The sequence below is a fragment of the Drosophila sechellia genome, chromosome 2R (genome assembly GCF_004382195.2).
Source record: "Drosophila sechellia strain sech25 chromosome 2R, ASM438219v1, whole genome shotgun sequence".
NCBI classification, from domain to species: Eukaryota; Metazoa; Arthropoda; class Insecta; order Diptera; family Drosophilidae; genus Drosophila; species Drosophila sechellia.
The window spans coordinates 15,374,200-15,389,507 of record NC_045950.1 but is presented as its reverse complement, the minus strand read 5'-3'; the positions used below and the strand labels follow the sequence as shown (position 1 = coordinate 15,389,507).

Below are 15,308 nucleotides of genomic sequence, written 5' to 3'. Positions count from 1 at the left end.
TAAGTTCAATTTATTTTGTATTTCATTAGATGGCCCGTCCAGCTGTGAAAATCCCATCGAGATGGTAAGTGCTTTAAATTATATTTGTGAGCTTTTCTACTTTAAACTGATTTGATTTCAAGAGCTCTATTATCTGAGTTCAGTTATAGATCAAGTATTTGTTACTCATTTGCTAAAATAGTTCGATGATAGTGCATAATCACTTTAGAGAGATTTCGAATGTGAGCGACGGGAACTTTAGACTTCAGCGATTATTATTTACAAGACTTTATTGGCTAGGGTATACTAGGGTAACAATCAAGGGCTTAAAATTCGTATAAAAGTATATTGTTCTAGTTTTGATCCAAGATTCCAGTCGTAGTCACACCGCCATTTTCCAGCGTAGTCTTGGCAATGGTGGAAATCTTCTCATTGAGAGACCTATGATGACTTGATGTGGCAGCCTGTAGATTCTTAATCACTCGATCAGATGCCTGAATAGTGAGTGCCTTGGTCATGTTGAGCTCGTGTTGTGCAGTTGGCAGATTCAGAGTGACTGCACGGGATGATCGTGATTGCGTCACAACCATTGCATAAATATCAATGGCTGCATTTGCCAGTCGTGTTAGCAAAATTTGTTCGTTAACTATGTTTTTGTTGTATCGCAGCAATAGTTCTTCCACCGATTGTCCAAAAAGATCAATACAATGGGCCGTTTTTTTGGCATATGGTAAGAGTTCAGACACTACGTGGCCACTCAGATCGGTGCCGCCCAAGCCGACAGTGGAGGCAGCCCGCCTGGAGGCCTCCTTGAAAATCAGTCCCAGATTGGCCGAGGGATTCTTGAATGCGCGCTGCAGTTCCTTGAGGTGGGATCCCGCATATTGGATGCCAGTCAGGGCAATGAACAGCCGGAGAATGTCATTGGTGCCCTCGAAAATGCGGAAAATGCGCAGGTCACGCAGGACTCGTTCCAATCCGGTGTCCACCATGTATCCCATGCCGCCCAGAATTTGTATAGCCTCGTCGCAAACGTACCACGCGCTCTCCGACGCATAGATCTTCGAGATGGCGGCTTCCAAGTGGTAGTCCTTGCTGCCGGCATCCATGTTTTGTGAAATAGTGAACGCCATCGACTCCGTGGCGTACTGCAGAATGTTCATCTGGGCCAATTTCTCTTGGATGGATCCATAGTTCTTTAGTTTTTGACCAAACTGAACTCGGTTGTTGGCATGCTCGGTGGCCTGTTCGATGCATTTCTTCATTGTTCCCGATAGCGTAGCGCCCATTCCGAACCGACCGTTGTTCAATATGTTCATGGCAACCTTGAATCCGTCTCCTTCCTTGCCGAGCACATTTTCAATTGGAATCTTTACATCTTCGAAATAGACTTCGGCCGTGTTCGATGCCTTGATGCCCATTTTCTTCTCCGGAGGTCCATTGGTTACACCTCCGAAGGATCGTTCAACGATGAAAGCAGTCACCTTGTCCTTCTTTTCGCCAGTCTTCGGGTCCACCTGCTCAGTCTGTGCGAAAACGGTCATGATTTCGGCAATTCCGCCATTGGAAATCCAAATTTTCGAGCCATTTAGGACGTAGTGCTTTCCATCGGCACTCTTCACGGCACGGCATCGAATGGAACCCGCATCAGATCCGGAGCTGGGTTCCGTAAGGGCAAAGGCAGCGTACACCTGCTCGGCGGCCACCTTGGGCAGGTACTTCTCCTTCTGCTCTGGGGTGCCGTACAGCAGTATTCCCTTGAATCCAATACTCTGATGGGCGCCAATCGTGATGCCCAGTCCCAGATCGTTGACACCCACAATGGCGCACAGTCTGCCGTACTGGGTATTGTTCAGGCCGAGGCCACCGAAATCAGATGGCACTTGGATTCCGAAGGCCCCGAGCTCCCACAGAGCCGTCGAAGTGGTGTCATCTATTTTAGCGTTGGCATCGTTGCGGGCAGCGTCATTGACATCGGAGAAGAAACGCTCGAACGGATCTATCAGACTGTTGGTCAGCTCCTTCTGCTCCGCGGTCAGGACATCTGGATACGGGAACACTTGGCTCGACACCAGAGACCCACGGAAGATGTTGGCCATAAAGGACTCATTCTCACTCACCTTCTCCTTGCTGCGATTGCTTTCCGCCCCCAGCTTGGGACTGTGCGTCGCTATTTGCCTGCAAAGCGAGGCATTTCCTGCCAGGTACCTGGTACTTTGGATCGTGTGCCTCCACATAGTTTCGAAATTGTTTGGTAAATCGCCCTTTGGACCGAGAGTCTACAGTGTGCCCACATTCCCGATCACCCACGACGACGCGACTTGCGCAGTTCAAATTTGGTATATTTTCTCGAAGCACCGAGTACCGGAGTATTCATCGTTTCATCAATTCAGTTGGTTTCCAAATCTCTTGAAGAGTTTTTTAAATTTCGAAAAGTTTCTGAGGAAGTGTTTAGCCGTATTACTAGTTTTACATAACTGCTACTGCTTTTGAGAATCGTATTGTATAGAACCTATCCAAAAATCGTTTGGCATCTTCAATTCATTTTGTGTTAAAATCTCTTGATGCTGATACTGATGATGATGATGATGAGGTTATACAGAGGTGATTCAAAATGTATTTGAATTTAACTTCAATCATTGACTTCTTGATCTGGATGATGGAAGAGAAGCATTTTGATCCGGATAATATAAATCTTCATCCATCTGTGACTCGGAAGATTAAAGAAATGGTTTCGGAATAATAATATTATCTATTCTGCTGTATATTGCAAATAGTTCTTCATTTACCACTGTTGATAAATACTTACTCCCCCCAACTCCAAATTAAAACACAAGTCACGCTCTTAAATTGCAGTTTAATGTCGATAAATATGCGGCTTTTGAAAAGCTTACAAAAGTTCCCTTGTCGGTTGACCTTTTCTAATTCCCTTGTAGAAAATCCTAACACATTTCTGTTCAGTTAAGCAAATATTTACAAAAAATACACGGTTTCCTTTACAATTAATAATATCTAGTTTCAGTTGATGCGACGTTGCTTAAAGTCTTTTCTTATCTAGTACCGAAAATAAATTAATTGCTGCCAGCAGCATTTTTGCTAAATAGAATAGTTCCTCAAATCTTTTTACAATTCCTTAGGATAAGTTACCGAAGACTAAAGCGAAATTCAGTTGCAGAATTCAGATATGTATATATGCATCTGGAGCTGTCTATGTTCTCATGGTGAGCGTTTGGCCGACTGTCATGATAGAATCCAGGAGTGTATAATACCTGCACATTGAAGATGATCAATTAATGCAGTTGGGCAATTATTTATATATCTACTTACGATTCTCACCCGGCGATAGAGTTATATGTATGTCCTCGCGGCTCAGAACAGGGGCTAAAAGTAAACATTTGGCCACAGCCCAGACACATGTATTTTTGCGTTTTACCAATAAAACGTGTAGAGCAACAACTGGCGAAGCTTGTGTAAATATTTAAATAACGTTCTTTATTTACTTTTGAGGGGGGCTAAAAATAATAAACTCTGTTTCTCGTTCGCTTAACGCTAGTTTAACGGTTACAGGATATTGTTAAATTAAACGGCCTGAGGCTGAGGCGATTGCAATTAATATACATACATAAATCGAATATGATAAAATTTAAATTTAAAAAGGCCGCGCTTAAGCAATTCGTTTCCGTTCGCTGTTGTTTTCGTTTCGCATGTTTCACATGTCTTTCAGGTGGAGCCATGCAGTGGATAATGAACCTGCCGCCTACTAGTTTAAATGCTATCACAGTTTCAAAGTCGAGCATGCAGGAACAACAGTCAGGAGCTAGCTCATGCACGATAAGAGAACTTTGTTATCGTTTGCTGCAGCTGTTGGGTTATGTATGCAGAGCGTACGGCTGCTGGGGCGGCTGCTGTTGCTGCTCAAGGCTGCCGGGGGGCGTCGCAGCAGCAGCAGCGGCCCCGCTTCCGCTGGGAACAATGCGTATCATACCCGGCTGGATCCTAACGTTCTCACAGGCCTCACAAATATTTAGCTGTGGATGGTTGCGGAATGTACACATGTTGCAGGCCCACGAGTCCAGCGTCTCCTCCTCCTCATCCACATCGGAGTCGGACAGGAATTCTTCCTCCTGCTGTGGCTGCGGCTGGTGTTGCTGCTGCATCTGCTGTTGTAGCTGCTGCTGCTGCTGCATCTGCTGTTGTAACTGCTGCTGTCGCTGCTGCTGCAGATATTGCTGGAACTGATAGTACTGGGCGTACGTCGGTGGCGGCTCCTGCTGCAGCTGTAACAGTTGCTGTTGACTCTGCATCTGGGGGGTTAGGCAGGCCGAGGTAGGAGCACTGCTGTGGTGCTGCCCGAAGTCCTGCACCGGCTGGGAGATGGGTGCTGCCGGCACCGAGTGCAGACGTAGTGAACTGGGCGGCGCCTGGACGCGAGCACCTTGACGCTGACGCGGGAATGGCTGTGGCTGATGCTGCGGCTGCTGCTGTGGAGCATTGCTGGCGGGTAACTGGTGCTGGCGGTTCGTTGTGGGATTGGGCGCCGGACTAGGGCCATTCGCCTGCGGTTCTGTGGATGTAAGAGGGCCAGATTTAGCATTGGCAAGCCGAAATTCTTTGCAATCATCCTTACCATTTAAGCAGTCAAGCAGCCGATTACAGTCCTCAGTCAGTTGCTTGATATCTCTATCCAGTCTTTCAGATTCCCCCACCGGCACCGGCTCAGTCAGGATGTTGATCTCCTGCTCCAGGACGAGCAGTCGCTTCTTGTTGTCCCTCAGAGCATTGGCCAGCTTGTCGCGCCGCTGCTTCTGTCGCTCAATGGTGGCGGCATGAGCTGAAGTGGATAGAGAGAAGAAAAGCTGATCAATCGATTTGCTGACTGTGGAATGTGTGGCTCCGTTGGCCTGGCAACAAATGATTGCCTTGCGGCATTTCGCATTTCCAAATATTCCCAGCGGCTAGATTTATTTTTCTGTCTAACGCCTCTCATTTTATTACTCTGTTTTGTTGCTAAAAATAATTACCCCACCAACCGCCTGGCTGCCGCAGAGCGAGAGGGGTTCATAAACAGAATTTATATTTAAATAGATATATTTAGTTAAAATGCGCAAGCAAGCACAACCAAAGATCAATCCTAATAATAATTTATTCCTACGAAAAAATAGGTAAAAATAAATGAATACAAAAAAAAAAAAAACAGACAAAGTCTTTCGATGCATTTTGTGTTTGGCTTTGGGCGACTGTTCATTTGAATATTTTTAGACGCTTGATAGATTTCCAACGGAAATAGCCAACAGGGCAGTGGGCCAAGGGATCTCCGATCCAAGACTACGTGCAGAATATGTCACATCATTATGTGCGATTCGCTGGCATATTAATTTATAAATTATTTCGTTAATGGCTCTGGATTTTCCAAATTCCAATATGTGTTCTATACACCGATGGAAAATTCTCCAACGATTTGAACGACATTTAAAGTGGTTCCTCGTGATAGCGTCGCGTGATTAAATGTCAAAGTGTAAGTGCCTTTTGGGCCCACGCTGCGTATGCTTAATACCTTAGCTGATCAAACGGAGAGATTTTCCTGTTCGCTTTCTTCTCTTTTCCTTTGTTTCTCTCTGGTTTTACCAACCACCCACACGAATCGCCCTGAACTTGAACGACTCGCGGCGAAAACAAATTGAAAACGTCGCAGAAAGAGCGGCAAAAGCTAAAGACGTATAAATAATGTGAAAAGTGAGATGGGGGAGGGTACGAAATCGGGAAAAACATGGCCAAAGCCAGAAGCCAGACAAAAAACAAAAGACATTTCGAACCAACACATTTTAAACGCGTGGGTGTTCGATATGGATAATGCTTTATACGTACATGTGATATGCAACAAAGTGGAAAACCGAAATATAATTAATTAATTATATAAATCGTGTACAAAGCAGGTAAATCTATCGATTGTTTATAAAAAGTTGAGCTATGACGATCGTGAATCATATGTATATAGAAATCTCACTTACTATCGCCTACTGATAACTGCCCCATCCCGCAGTTAATGACGTCAAGATGTATCTCCATCTATAACATGTTCGGTTTTACTTTATAATTAAACCTATTTCACAATCATAGATCGCTGTTTTTGATCCCATATCTTGAACACACCCCGCATCGATCATGACACCGGGTAACCCCTGCGTTGTGGCACTTTGAACCCATCCTCACCAATCCCTTAAAGCAAATTGAACCCTGCCAAAAATGTTCAAAGTTTGCGAAACATAAGACAGCCCAGTTCCCGCTAATTCTATTTCAGGGCGTAATTCAATTTCCATATCAAGTGTAAACAATATTGGGCGAACCTGTCCGCTGATAACAAAACATCGGAGCCCAACTACGACGTCGTCTGGTCGATAAGCATTGGAATCCAACGGGCATTGGAACTCAATAAAAACCAGAATGTAGGTCCGAATTTTGTTAGCGAAGCAATAGACACTCTTGTTAATTGATTATACGAACCACTATCGTATAAAATTTACCTGGAATATCTAAGGTAACGACGATTGATTGCAATTATCCATCAATTGACTATATTACAAAATGCTTTTTTCCAACTTCTGCTAAAAGTACATTACCCCCTTCTAAGAGTATAACAGTGGAAAATGTCAATAAAAAGCAACTTTGCCAGGCACGTGTGCCCCTAAAAGCACCTAGATTCCAGCTATATGTGTACACCCCAATTTTCATAATGGGTAACCTACCTTCGCGATCGCATTCCTCCATGACTCCTTCGTAAAGGGGCATGGTGGGACTACTGTCCGTGCTGTTGCCGATCCCAATGTTGTTATTGTCGCTGACGGCATGGTTGTTACTATAGTTGGATGCCACAATGTGATTCTGCTCCTGCGTGGGATATGGAAAAACGTCCGACGTCATATCAGCGTCCCCCAGACCATCTGCCACCACTGCTGCTGGCGGAGGAGGCTGCTGGTTTGCCGGAACACTTGCCACCGGCTCACAGGGCGTTGAGTACAAGGTTCTTGGGCGAACGCTGCCCGCACTGAATACACTGCCCTCGTCCGTCACAGTCAGCTGGAAATTCTTCTGCGTCCCACGGCGTGCGTCAAAACTAACGCTGGAGTAGGTGATCCCACTGCCCTGCCCACTAGGCGCCGGACCGGCGGTGATGTCAATGGCCGATTGAGCCGAGCCCGTCGGCTGGCGCAGGGTGAGATTGAGCGAGGTGAAGCTCTTGCGTCCACCGGGGGCACTTGGTGACGCTGCCGAGCTCGGCGAGGGTAGCGGCGGCGTACCCGTAGTCGTCGGCGGGAAGTCAATGCTGCGAAAGTCGCGCGCGTACGGCGGCTCTGGCTGTAGCGTAATGACTGAACGATGTCGCACCGGCGAGGGTTGTTGTTGGGTTGATGCGATTGCTGCTGACGCCGCAGCAGCAGTAGCCGCCGCCGATGTTGGTGACGATAAGGGGACCGCGTTGAGCGAAAGCTCCGACTCGCTGGAGCTCATGGGACTGGTGAGACATGAGGAATCGTTGGAGAAGCTGCCGGGCTTCGGTTTCGGTGGCGGCGGAAGTGGCGGTGCCCGGCGCAGCGGCTTGCTCAAGGAAGTGGGCGTCAGCTGGGCTGCCTGGTGATCCCTATGCTGACGCTGCTGGCGCTGCATAATCTTTTGCTGCAGCTGAGTGCTAAACTGACGTTGCAGATTGAGCGTCGTGGGTCGTGGCCTGGGCTGCGTATCAGGATGTGGGCTACCAACACCTGGCGGCGTAGCCACTCCATTGCTCAGCACAGCTTCCGGCTGCGGTGGAGCTATCCGTGACGGCTTGAGCGGCGTGGGAGGCTTGGCCTGCCTATTCTGGTGGTGTTGTTGCTGCTGTTGCTGCAGCACCTTTGCCGGATAACTTTGAACTGGGATGGGATGGAGCGCGAGCTCCTTCCTCAACATCTGGATACAGTTTTCGCGCTGATGGCAATTCTCATTGACGCATTGCGTCACAATGGCATCCGGTATCGTGGGGAACTCCTGTTTCATCTCATGAAACAGGTGCATAATACTAATGTTGGTGCAATGACAGCTAGGCTTGGCCTTGCCACTGGTGGCCTCCTGTTGCTGCTGTGGATGCGTTGCGTGATCCAACAGCTCCAGCTGCTCATAGCTCCCGCTGCGGCTGGCGGGACTGTTGGGATTCGGGTTTGGACTGGGGTTGTGACTCTGGTGCTGGTTCTGATTCTGGTTCTTTCGCTGAAAGTGCTGATTGATCGCCTCAGTTAGGGGGTTGCCCTTGCCGACTGTTTTGCCATTCAATTGGTGGGTGTTTGATCCGGGCGGCATTGGTGGTGTAGCCGCCATTTTAGGCCATCATTTGTCACAGCTGGAGACCTGGAAAATGCAAGAGAACACATCAGTCAGGTGCTTGGCTCTAATTAAATTACCAAGAGGAAAGGAAATCGATTTCTCGGTTCACCCATTGGGGATTATACCATTGTCCGATTTAGAACGTTTACTAAGCGTGTTTGCGAGCACTTTTTTCTATTTCTTTTTTTTTTATCCATTTTTCAAAATAATAAAAAAGCAGCGACGGGGAGAGATCTCGCCCAAAATGACATGGGATATTTAAAAATATTTATGACACAACGTAGCCGTGCCATACTGTCTATATCTCGCTTTGATTGACCAAAAGAATGGGCCATTGTCAAGGATAGCACAAATAAGTGGTCATATATCTGGTAAATACTATATTTGGCGGAATAGATAAGTTAGTGGCGCCTCATTTCACTGATATGGCAAACTAAACACATTCAATCGTTTACGCGGATAAAATCAGAATAATCGTAAAAATATTTGGTAACGGGAATTGGATTAAATACACTATTTCCTTATTATTTATATCAACTATTTGTTTGCACCACATTAAATGCCTTTTTTTTTATTTTTCATTTTAACTTACATTGTATATAAATAAATTGTATTTTATTATTAATTGCCAGTTATTAAACTCAGTTATAACACTATGAAATCTTTTAAATTTCATAAAATTTTCGTTATCATTTATGAAAGTATTTTATTTATGTTGCCAAAATAAATGTATCACACACTTCCACTTAAAAAATTTCATCGTCGTGATTAACACAGCTTGTTCTAAAAATTAGTTTTTGTTATCATTATATTTTTATTTAGTTGTTTATTAGTTAGTTGCTTCGGAGAAATGTCAATTGTTTTGTTTAATTTTGTTTTTCCTCCAACGCAACTTTTTTTACTTTAAACTTGAAACCTCACGAAGTTCGCGTTAGAAAACTTTGCGATTTTCGTTTGCTTCGAACGCGTTTGAACGCTTTAAATGCCAGCGAAGAACTGAAATACAAATATCGCACATTTTGAGAACTAAAGGCCTACAAATCGAAAAGATCATGAGCACCGAAGAGGCACACATTCGGCTTGTGTGTGGAAAATGTTTGGGAGAGCGTAAACAAAAGGTATAATATGTGTATTTATTCCCGAGAAAATTGTCGAAATTCGAACTAAAAACATAGAAAAACAAAACATTGCGTTGCGAAGTTTGTGAAGTTCACAATGTGAACACTTGAAAATTGTGCATATTAAGCATACGCATAGTGGAACAAGTAGGTAACATCCTGGGAAATTCAAAATAAATGTGAGAAAAATAATAGATCCCGTAACGAATCAATTAAATCATTCAATATTTTTGCCACACCAATACCACTTTGTAACAACAGAAATTTGGATCTTTCTCTTAGCCGCTCTCTTTTATAAAAATAAATTTTTGTGTGGGTGTTTTTCAAACCAATACTACGAAGCTAAGAAAATTGAATGAAATATTCGAAAACAGCAGCAACAACAACAACAACAACAAACAAAAAAAAAAAAAAAAGAAAGAATCAAGGCACAAAATTAATGATATGCTTGCTAAGGTGAAAGAGTTGAACACGCAGGAAATTAATATTAAAAAGCGAAAACCCATCAAGTGGGATAAGCATTTAATTGCTGTCCATCAACGACAAAATGAAAAGCGCCTAAATTAGTTAGTAGCTTAGCCAAGTATTAGAACCGCCCTCGCAGTCCCACTTTTATACTAACAAAATAAATAAAAACAAATAATAAACAAAACCATGTCAGCGAGACAAAATCTATACAAGAAATGTATAATTCATTAAAATATAAGCCACTAAATTAGCGGCGATGGCGCCTTAAAATTGGCCAGTAAAACATAAATAATAAATTATAATTGTATATATATTTCTCACTTTCCAGTTGCTGTTTATTTTAAAATCAAAGCCAAGCAGTTTTCTCGCGCGATAACAACATTTTCAAGTTGCTAAGAAAATTAAGAAGCCATTAAAGATAAACCCCAGAATATGATGAAAACAATTCTTCTTGTCTTCTGTATTTTTAAAAAATTTTTTTTTCCCTAGTTCCATAAAATTCCAACATCATTTTGTGGGGTACTTATAGACGGATGAGCGGAACACGTAAATTGCGATCTGATATTTGAAAATATTTAGACAATTTCTCTTTTTTTTTGTGCCACGAATTTTGTGGGAAAAGAGATAAAAAATTTAAGGGTAGGGGAAGGGGTCGATGGGAAGGCAATGAAAAGTCGTTTTCTGTGCTTTTTAGATTGCTACGTTTTGTTTGGCAGCTTCGTCTGCCTTTCGTTTTTCCCCTCCCCCACTTTTCTTTTTTCCTTATAGCGGGTGGCAGACAAACAACAACAACAAGCATGGGGCGATCGACTGCAGACGTAAACGACCTTCACAATTAGCCAGATATATGCAGGGCAGATAGGAGAGATAGAGATACAAAGATACACCCATACAGACGCGTTGCCCAGAATGCACAAGCCAGAAAATCGGAAATCGACGTCAAATATTTCTCAGGCCATAGTGTATATAAGAAATTGAGAGTACTCGTGTGGAATGATAATGCTGTGCATACATATCTTCCTTCATATGCACACACAAGAAGAGTACAGTGCGGTTCGCATCTGCAAGGATACTTCACAGATATCTGAACAAATAGTTTATTCTCAATCAATAAAATCACTTAATATTATTTTGTGAATAATGGTATGATAACCAATAGGGAAGGTACTTTCTTATAAATTACTTTTATAGTACAAATGTCAAAGGAAACACCATATCTTTTGTTTGCAAACTCAACTAAATAATTGTGTATTTATGATGCTTCAGTTTTTAGTAAACACTTACATTTTCGCTACGCACTGTTTGCACAATATATGTACTTATGGCACAGGTAACAGATCATTTGTATTATTCTATACTCCGGTTTTTTATTTTATTCTGCCTTTTCGAGGACACGCAAAACAACACATAAAACAAGCTAAGAGCAACAAAACCATGAAAAAAAAATAAATAAAAGTTCGCACTGTGTGCCAAAAACATACAAAATAAAAAAAGTTTACAAAGTCATTAAAATTATGGCAGCTCACGATTGTTTAGGTATTTTGGATTGTGAGGGCGTGAAATTTTCGGTGGGTGTGGGCACTACGGGCAAACTCTTGTAATTAGTTGAGCAAAATTTCCATTCATTAAAATGCCTTTGTAAAAATCGCGGTGGCACGTGTTCTTCCGGCGATTTACATGAAATTGTCTTTTGGGAATTTCCAATGATTACATTTCGGTACAAAGATGCCAAATGACGAAAAGGCATCAAAATGTTGTTAATAGCATTAATCTTGTACTAAGTTATGTGCGAAATATTTAAAATATCTACCAAACCAGTTATATTCTGAAATAGTGGCAATTTTAAGACTTTCAACTAATGGCAACGCTAGCTTTTAATGGTTTTTATCCAATCTATTACTTTTGATTGATTTACAGCGCAACGAACGTGTAATCCCTCTGTCCATCAACCCAATAAGTCTGATAATATCTTGGCTGGACTGGGGAATTACCATGCCGCCTTGGCGCCCTCGAAGACTTTGAGGTATCGATGCATATTGACCGGAAATCTCGCTGTCTGGCATGTCAAAAAATAAACATATATAAATAACAAAAAATCGCCAAAAATATGCTCGAATACAAAAATAATTGCGAAAGGAACTACGTACTAGATGGCGTCCTTCCCGCACCTACAACTTGGTTTTGAAACACAAAACATATGGACAGGCGAAAAGAACGGTAAAGGGAATGCGAAGGGAATAAACGAAGGAAAGAGGCAGCAGTAAATAACATGGAAAACAACTTTCACTTTGTCGCAAAACAACAAAACGAGTCGGAAATTAAATAAAAAGAGATGGAGCAACGAAAAGTATGTGAATTGTGAAAATTATAAATCAAATGCAGAGCAGCAAACAAAATACCAAAAGACGAAAAATGGAACGAAAATAATTTTATTTTGTATTTCGCTGCTCGCTCGCCGATTTTCTTTTGCTTTTCTTGCCTCGCCAATAATTTGAAGAGGCGTTTTGCGGAATTTTCTGCAGACGTCAGGCCTTGACGTCATTGCCGAATTCTAGAATTGAATATGGGCATGGGAATCAAACTCGGAGGGGCAATGGAACCTGGCTATCGCTATGGAAAATCAACGTGGAACACCTCGCCTGATACCTCTGAAATAATAACTAATACACGGTATTCATTTATCCATGATCATCACAACCCTCCGATCGCCGCAATTTGCCTTTTCAAATTTGTGAAAATAATCGAAGCGGAGTTATTTTTAGTCTATGTCCAAATCCAACCAGGTGTGCTGCGGTTGGCGGGGGGAAGCCCTCCTTATCGCGCGACATTTGTGTCTCCTCGCAACAGGGGACATATGTACACACACATATACTATATATTTTCCTCAATTCTTCCCTTCTTGAAGCTAAATATCAACACAATTGCTGGCGATAAGATAGATTTGAATTGATGGGAAAGTTTTCATTGAGATCGCAAGCATACACCGTACAGTAGTCACTCAAGTAGGTAAAACACTTAGATGCAAGATTCTTAAATTACCTGGTACAGTATTTGAATAGAAGGACCAACGTAATGAAAATAAGTCTATACATATGTATTAATCTATTATGTCAGAAGAGCGGTTTAACTCTGTCATATCAGCATGACTTTCAAAAAAGCTGTACTCTGTACATGGAGTAAGGCAGTTAATAATGCGTATAATAATACCATACACAATCGAACGTGATTTACATAAACAAAAGGATGTATTCAGTTTTAATCATATAAACAAAAGGATTTTCTAGTCAGCTTTTAAGTATTTGGCACATCAAAATTCATTTTTTAAACGAAATTTGGTGGAACTTCAACAATTTTTTCTTTAAAATATACATAATTGCTCACAATCTTTGGAATTTCCAAATTTATAAAGGAATTACATTTTTAGTTCATGATAAACACACATAAATCACAAGTCGCTTTAAACGTCATTTAAATCGGGTTTTAATTTATGACGTCTTTTGGTCTTTGTATTTATTAATATATTGCGAGATAAAGGGTAATTTTGGTGCTATAGCTGATAATATTAAACAGCCTTGTCGCTCAAAAGCAGAGTTAACGCTTAAATACGGAAGAAGAATTCGGATAATCACAAACAGATGAGGGTTTTTTCTCTCTCTGCTTTATATTTGCACTCTCAACTGCTGAAATGCCGGGAAATTCCCGCAATTACAAGAAAAGCGCCACATAAACAATGTCACAAAACGCAACAATGATCAACACTTAAAAAAATTAATAAAATTTTTGTTTGTTTTACCAAAACTTTTTATTTTCCAAAATTGCGAAACTAAGCTGGTAGTATAAATATTATAAAAGTTTCACAATTAGCAATGTAATGCGGCAATGCGAAGCACTTGTATATACTTGCGTTTTTTACAGTGCATGACAAGTGCAAAAACTTGTGAACTGGTTTTCTTAATACGAAACTAAACCGAAGCAAAAACAACGTACAGAGAGCGCTTATTGTTATTGATAGTGGAAGAAAATCTAAAAGCACACATAGCAAATCAATATTTGCACTTTGCGATTAGAAGCGCTTGGAGGGTGTTTGAGTGGGCGGTGGGTGGGTGGTGGTCGGGGGATGTACCCGAACGTTTCGTTTACATATTTCGAAAAAAAAGGCCATTTCGAGGGAGTTTCAGCCGTTATCAATAGGCGGAAATACGTATACGCATGTACGAATGGGTAATACAGTTACGTGCAGTCTTGCACAGACACAGGAACACCAATGTGCATTGCGAGTGCGAAAGAGACACGTAATGGCTGTGTTAACGGCACAAGATAAAAACCAGCTACGGCCAGCGTGGGTGCGAGCGAGAGGGAGGGTGAGAGCGCGAGAGAGAGAGATCAAAAACAGGTGACATTGGCAGCTACGCAATAGTAGATAAAAAATATCCATACATACATATATAAAAACAACCGAGATCGATTGGAAAAGTGAAACGTTGGGAAACTTGGTACGGCCCCTCCCCCTTAAAAAACGAATTCACAACTTGTTGCCCGTGTGGAAATGTGTTTATTTATTGCTTTTATTTGGTGCACTAGGTGATCTGCATGTGTGCGAGTTGTTTTTCATAATTTGTTATTTGCACACAGAGCAGATCCACCCACACTTGCGCACTTCCCAAAAGTATTGCGATGTGTGCGTGAGCAGAAGAAGCAAAATCCACAGATTTACAATTTGCCTCCTTTTTCTCCGTTTCCACTTACCGAATAAGTTAAATTCTTGACGTTTTCCAATTTTCCTTTGTTGCCCCGCTCTTTTTGCCGTTTGTTCTTTGACATTCAAGTTGTGATTTCGATATTTTGTTCCTTTTTAATCTGAATCTTTTGCACTTTTGCCCCTTCGATTTCTACGTTGGCTTTGTTTTCGTTTTGTTTTTCTCACACACTCAAAACTACACACACAGTTCACGCAAAAGCTCCGCTTTGTTTTAATTTAGTTATTTATTTTATTTTTCGCATTAAACTTAATTAAAAGTATTTTTCACGTTGCTCTTTTCGCGATCACAAAACAGCAGTGTGACCATAGAAGGTTGGTTGAAAAACCCGAAAGGTTTTGGAATAAAATTAACAAATTGAAATACCAAATTTTTAAAATTTGCATTTCCTTGTTTTGTATTTAAATCTATAAAAGCAATAATTTAATAATCAAAGTCTATTTAATATTTTTGAATATTGAAATATATATTATAGCCGAATAAGTTTTTGTTTAATAATATATATGTTATTGTTTTATTTTTTAATTTAAACTACAGGCAACTCATAGAATTTTTTCTCAAGCTAGCGTTTAGGCGGCAAGACCGTCTGTTTTCATTTTAATGTATGGTATTTTTTAAATACTACCGACTT

At 41.7% G+C, this 15,308-nt stretch overlaps 2 protein-coding genes across 3 annotated transcripts; both read right to left on the bottom strand.

Moving 5' to 3' along the window:
* Positions 1-4: 4 nt before the first annotated feature.
* LOC6609917 (very long-chain specific acyl-CoA dehydrogenase, mitochondrial) lies at positions 5-2,254 on the bottom strand. Its single transcript, XM_002034531.2, has one exon. The coding sequence runs from the start codon at positions 2,214-2,216 to the stop codon at positions 333-335; it is 1,884 nt and encodes a 627-aa protein (XP_002034567.1). The 5' UTR covers positions 2,217-2,254; the 3' UTR covers positions 5-332.
* A 565-nt stretch (positions 2,255-2,819) lies between these two features.
* Positions 2,820-14,982, bottom strand: LOC6609916 (putative mediator of RNA polymerase II transcription subunit 12). Of its 2 annotated transcripts, XM_032715235.1 has the most exons (6): positions 14,667-14,982; positions 6,723-8,358; positions 4,607-4,810; positions 3,965-4,543; positions 3,307-3,360; positions 2,820-3,248 (listed from the first exon to the last, which is right to left on the bottom strand). In XM_032715235.1, the coding sequence occupies exons 2-6, from the start codon at positions 8,326-8,328 to the stop codon at positions 3,220-3,222; spliced, it is 2,472 nt and encodes an 823-aa protein (XP_032571126.1). In that variant the 5' UTR covers positions 8,329-8,358; positions 14,667-14,982; the 3' UTR covers positions 2,820-3,219. The 2 variants fall into 2 exon arrangements, with proteins under 2 accessions (XP_032571126.1, XP_002034566.1); XM_002034530.2 differs by lacking the exons at positions 2,820-3,248; positions 3,307-3,360 and having other exon boundaries at positions 3,446-4,543; positions 14,667-14,981.
* Positions 14,983-15,308: the final 326 nt, after the last annotated feature.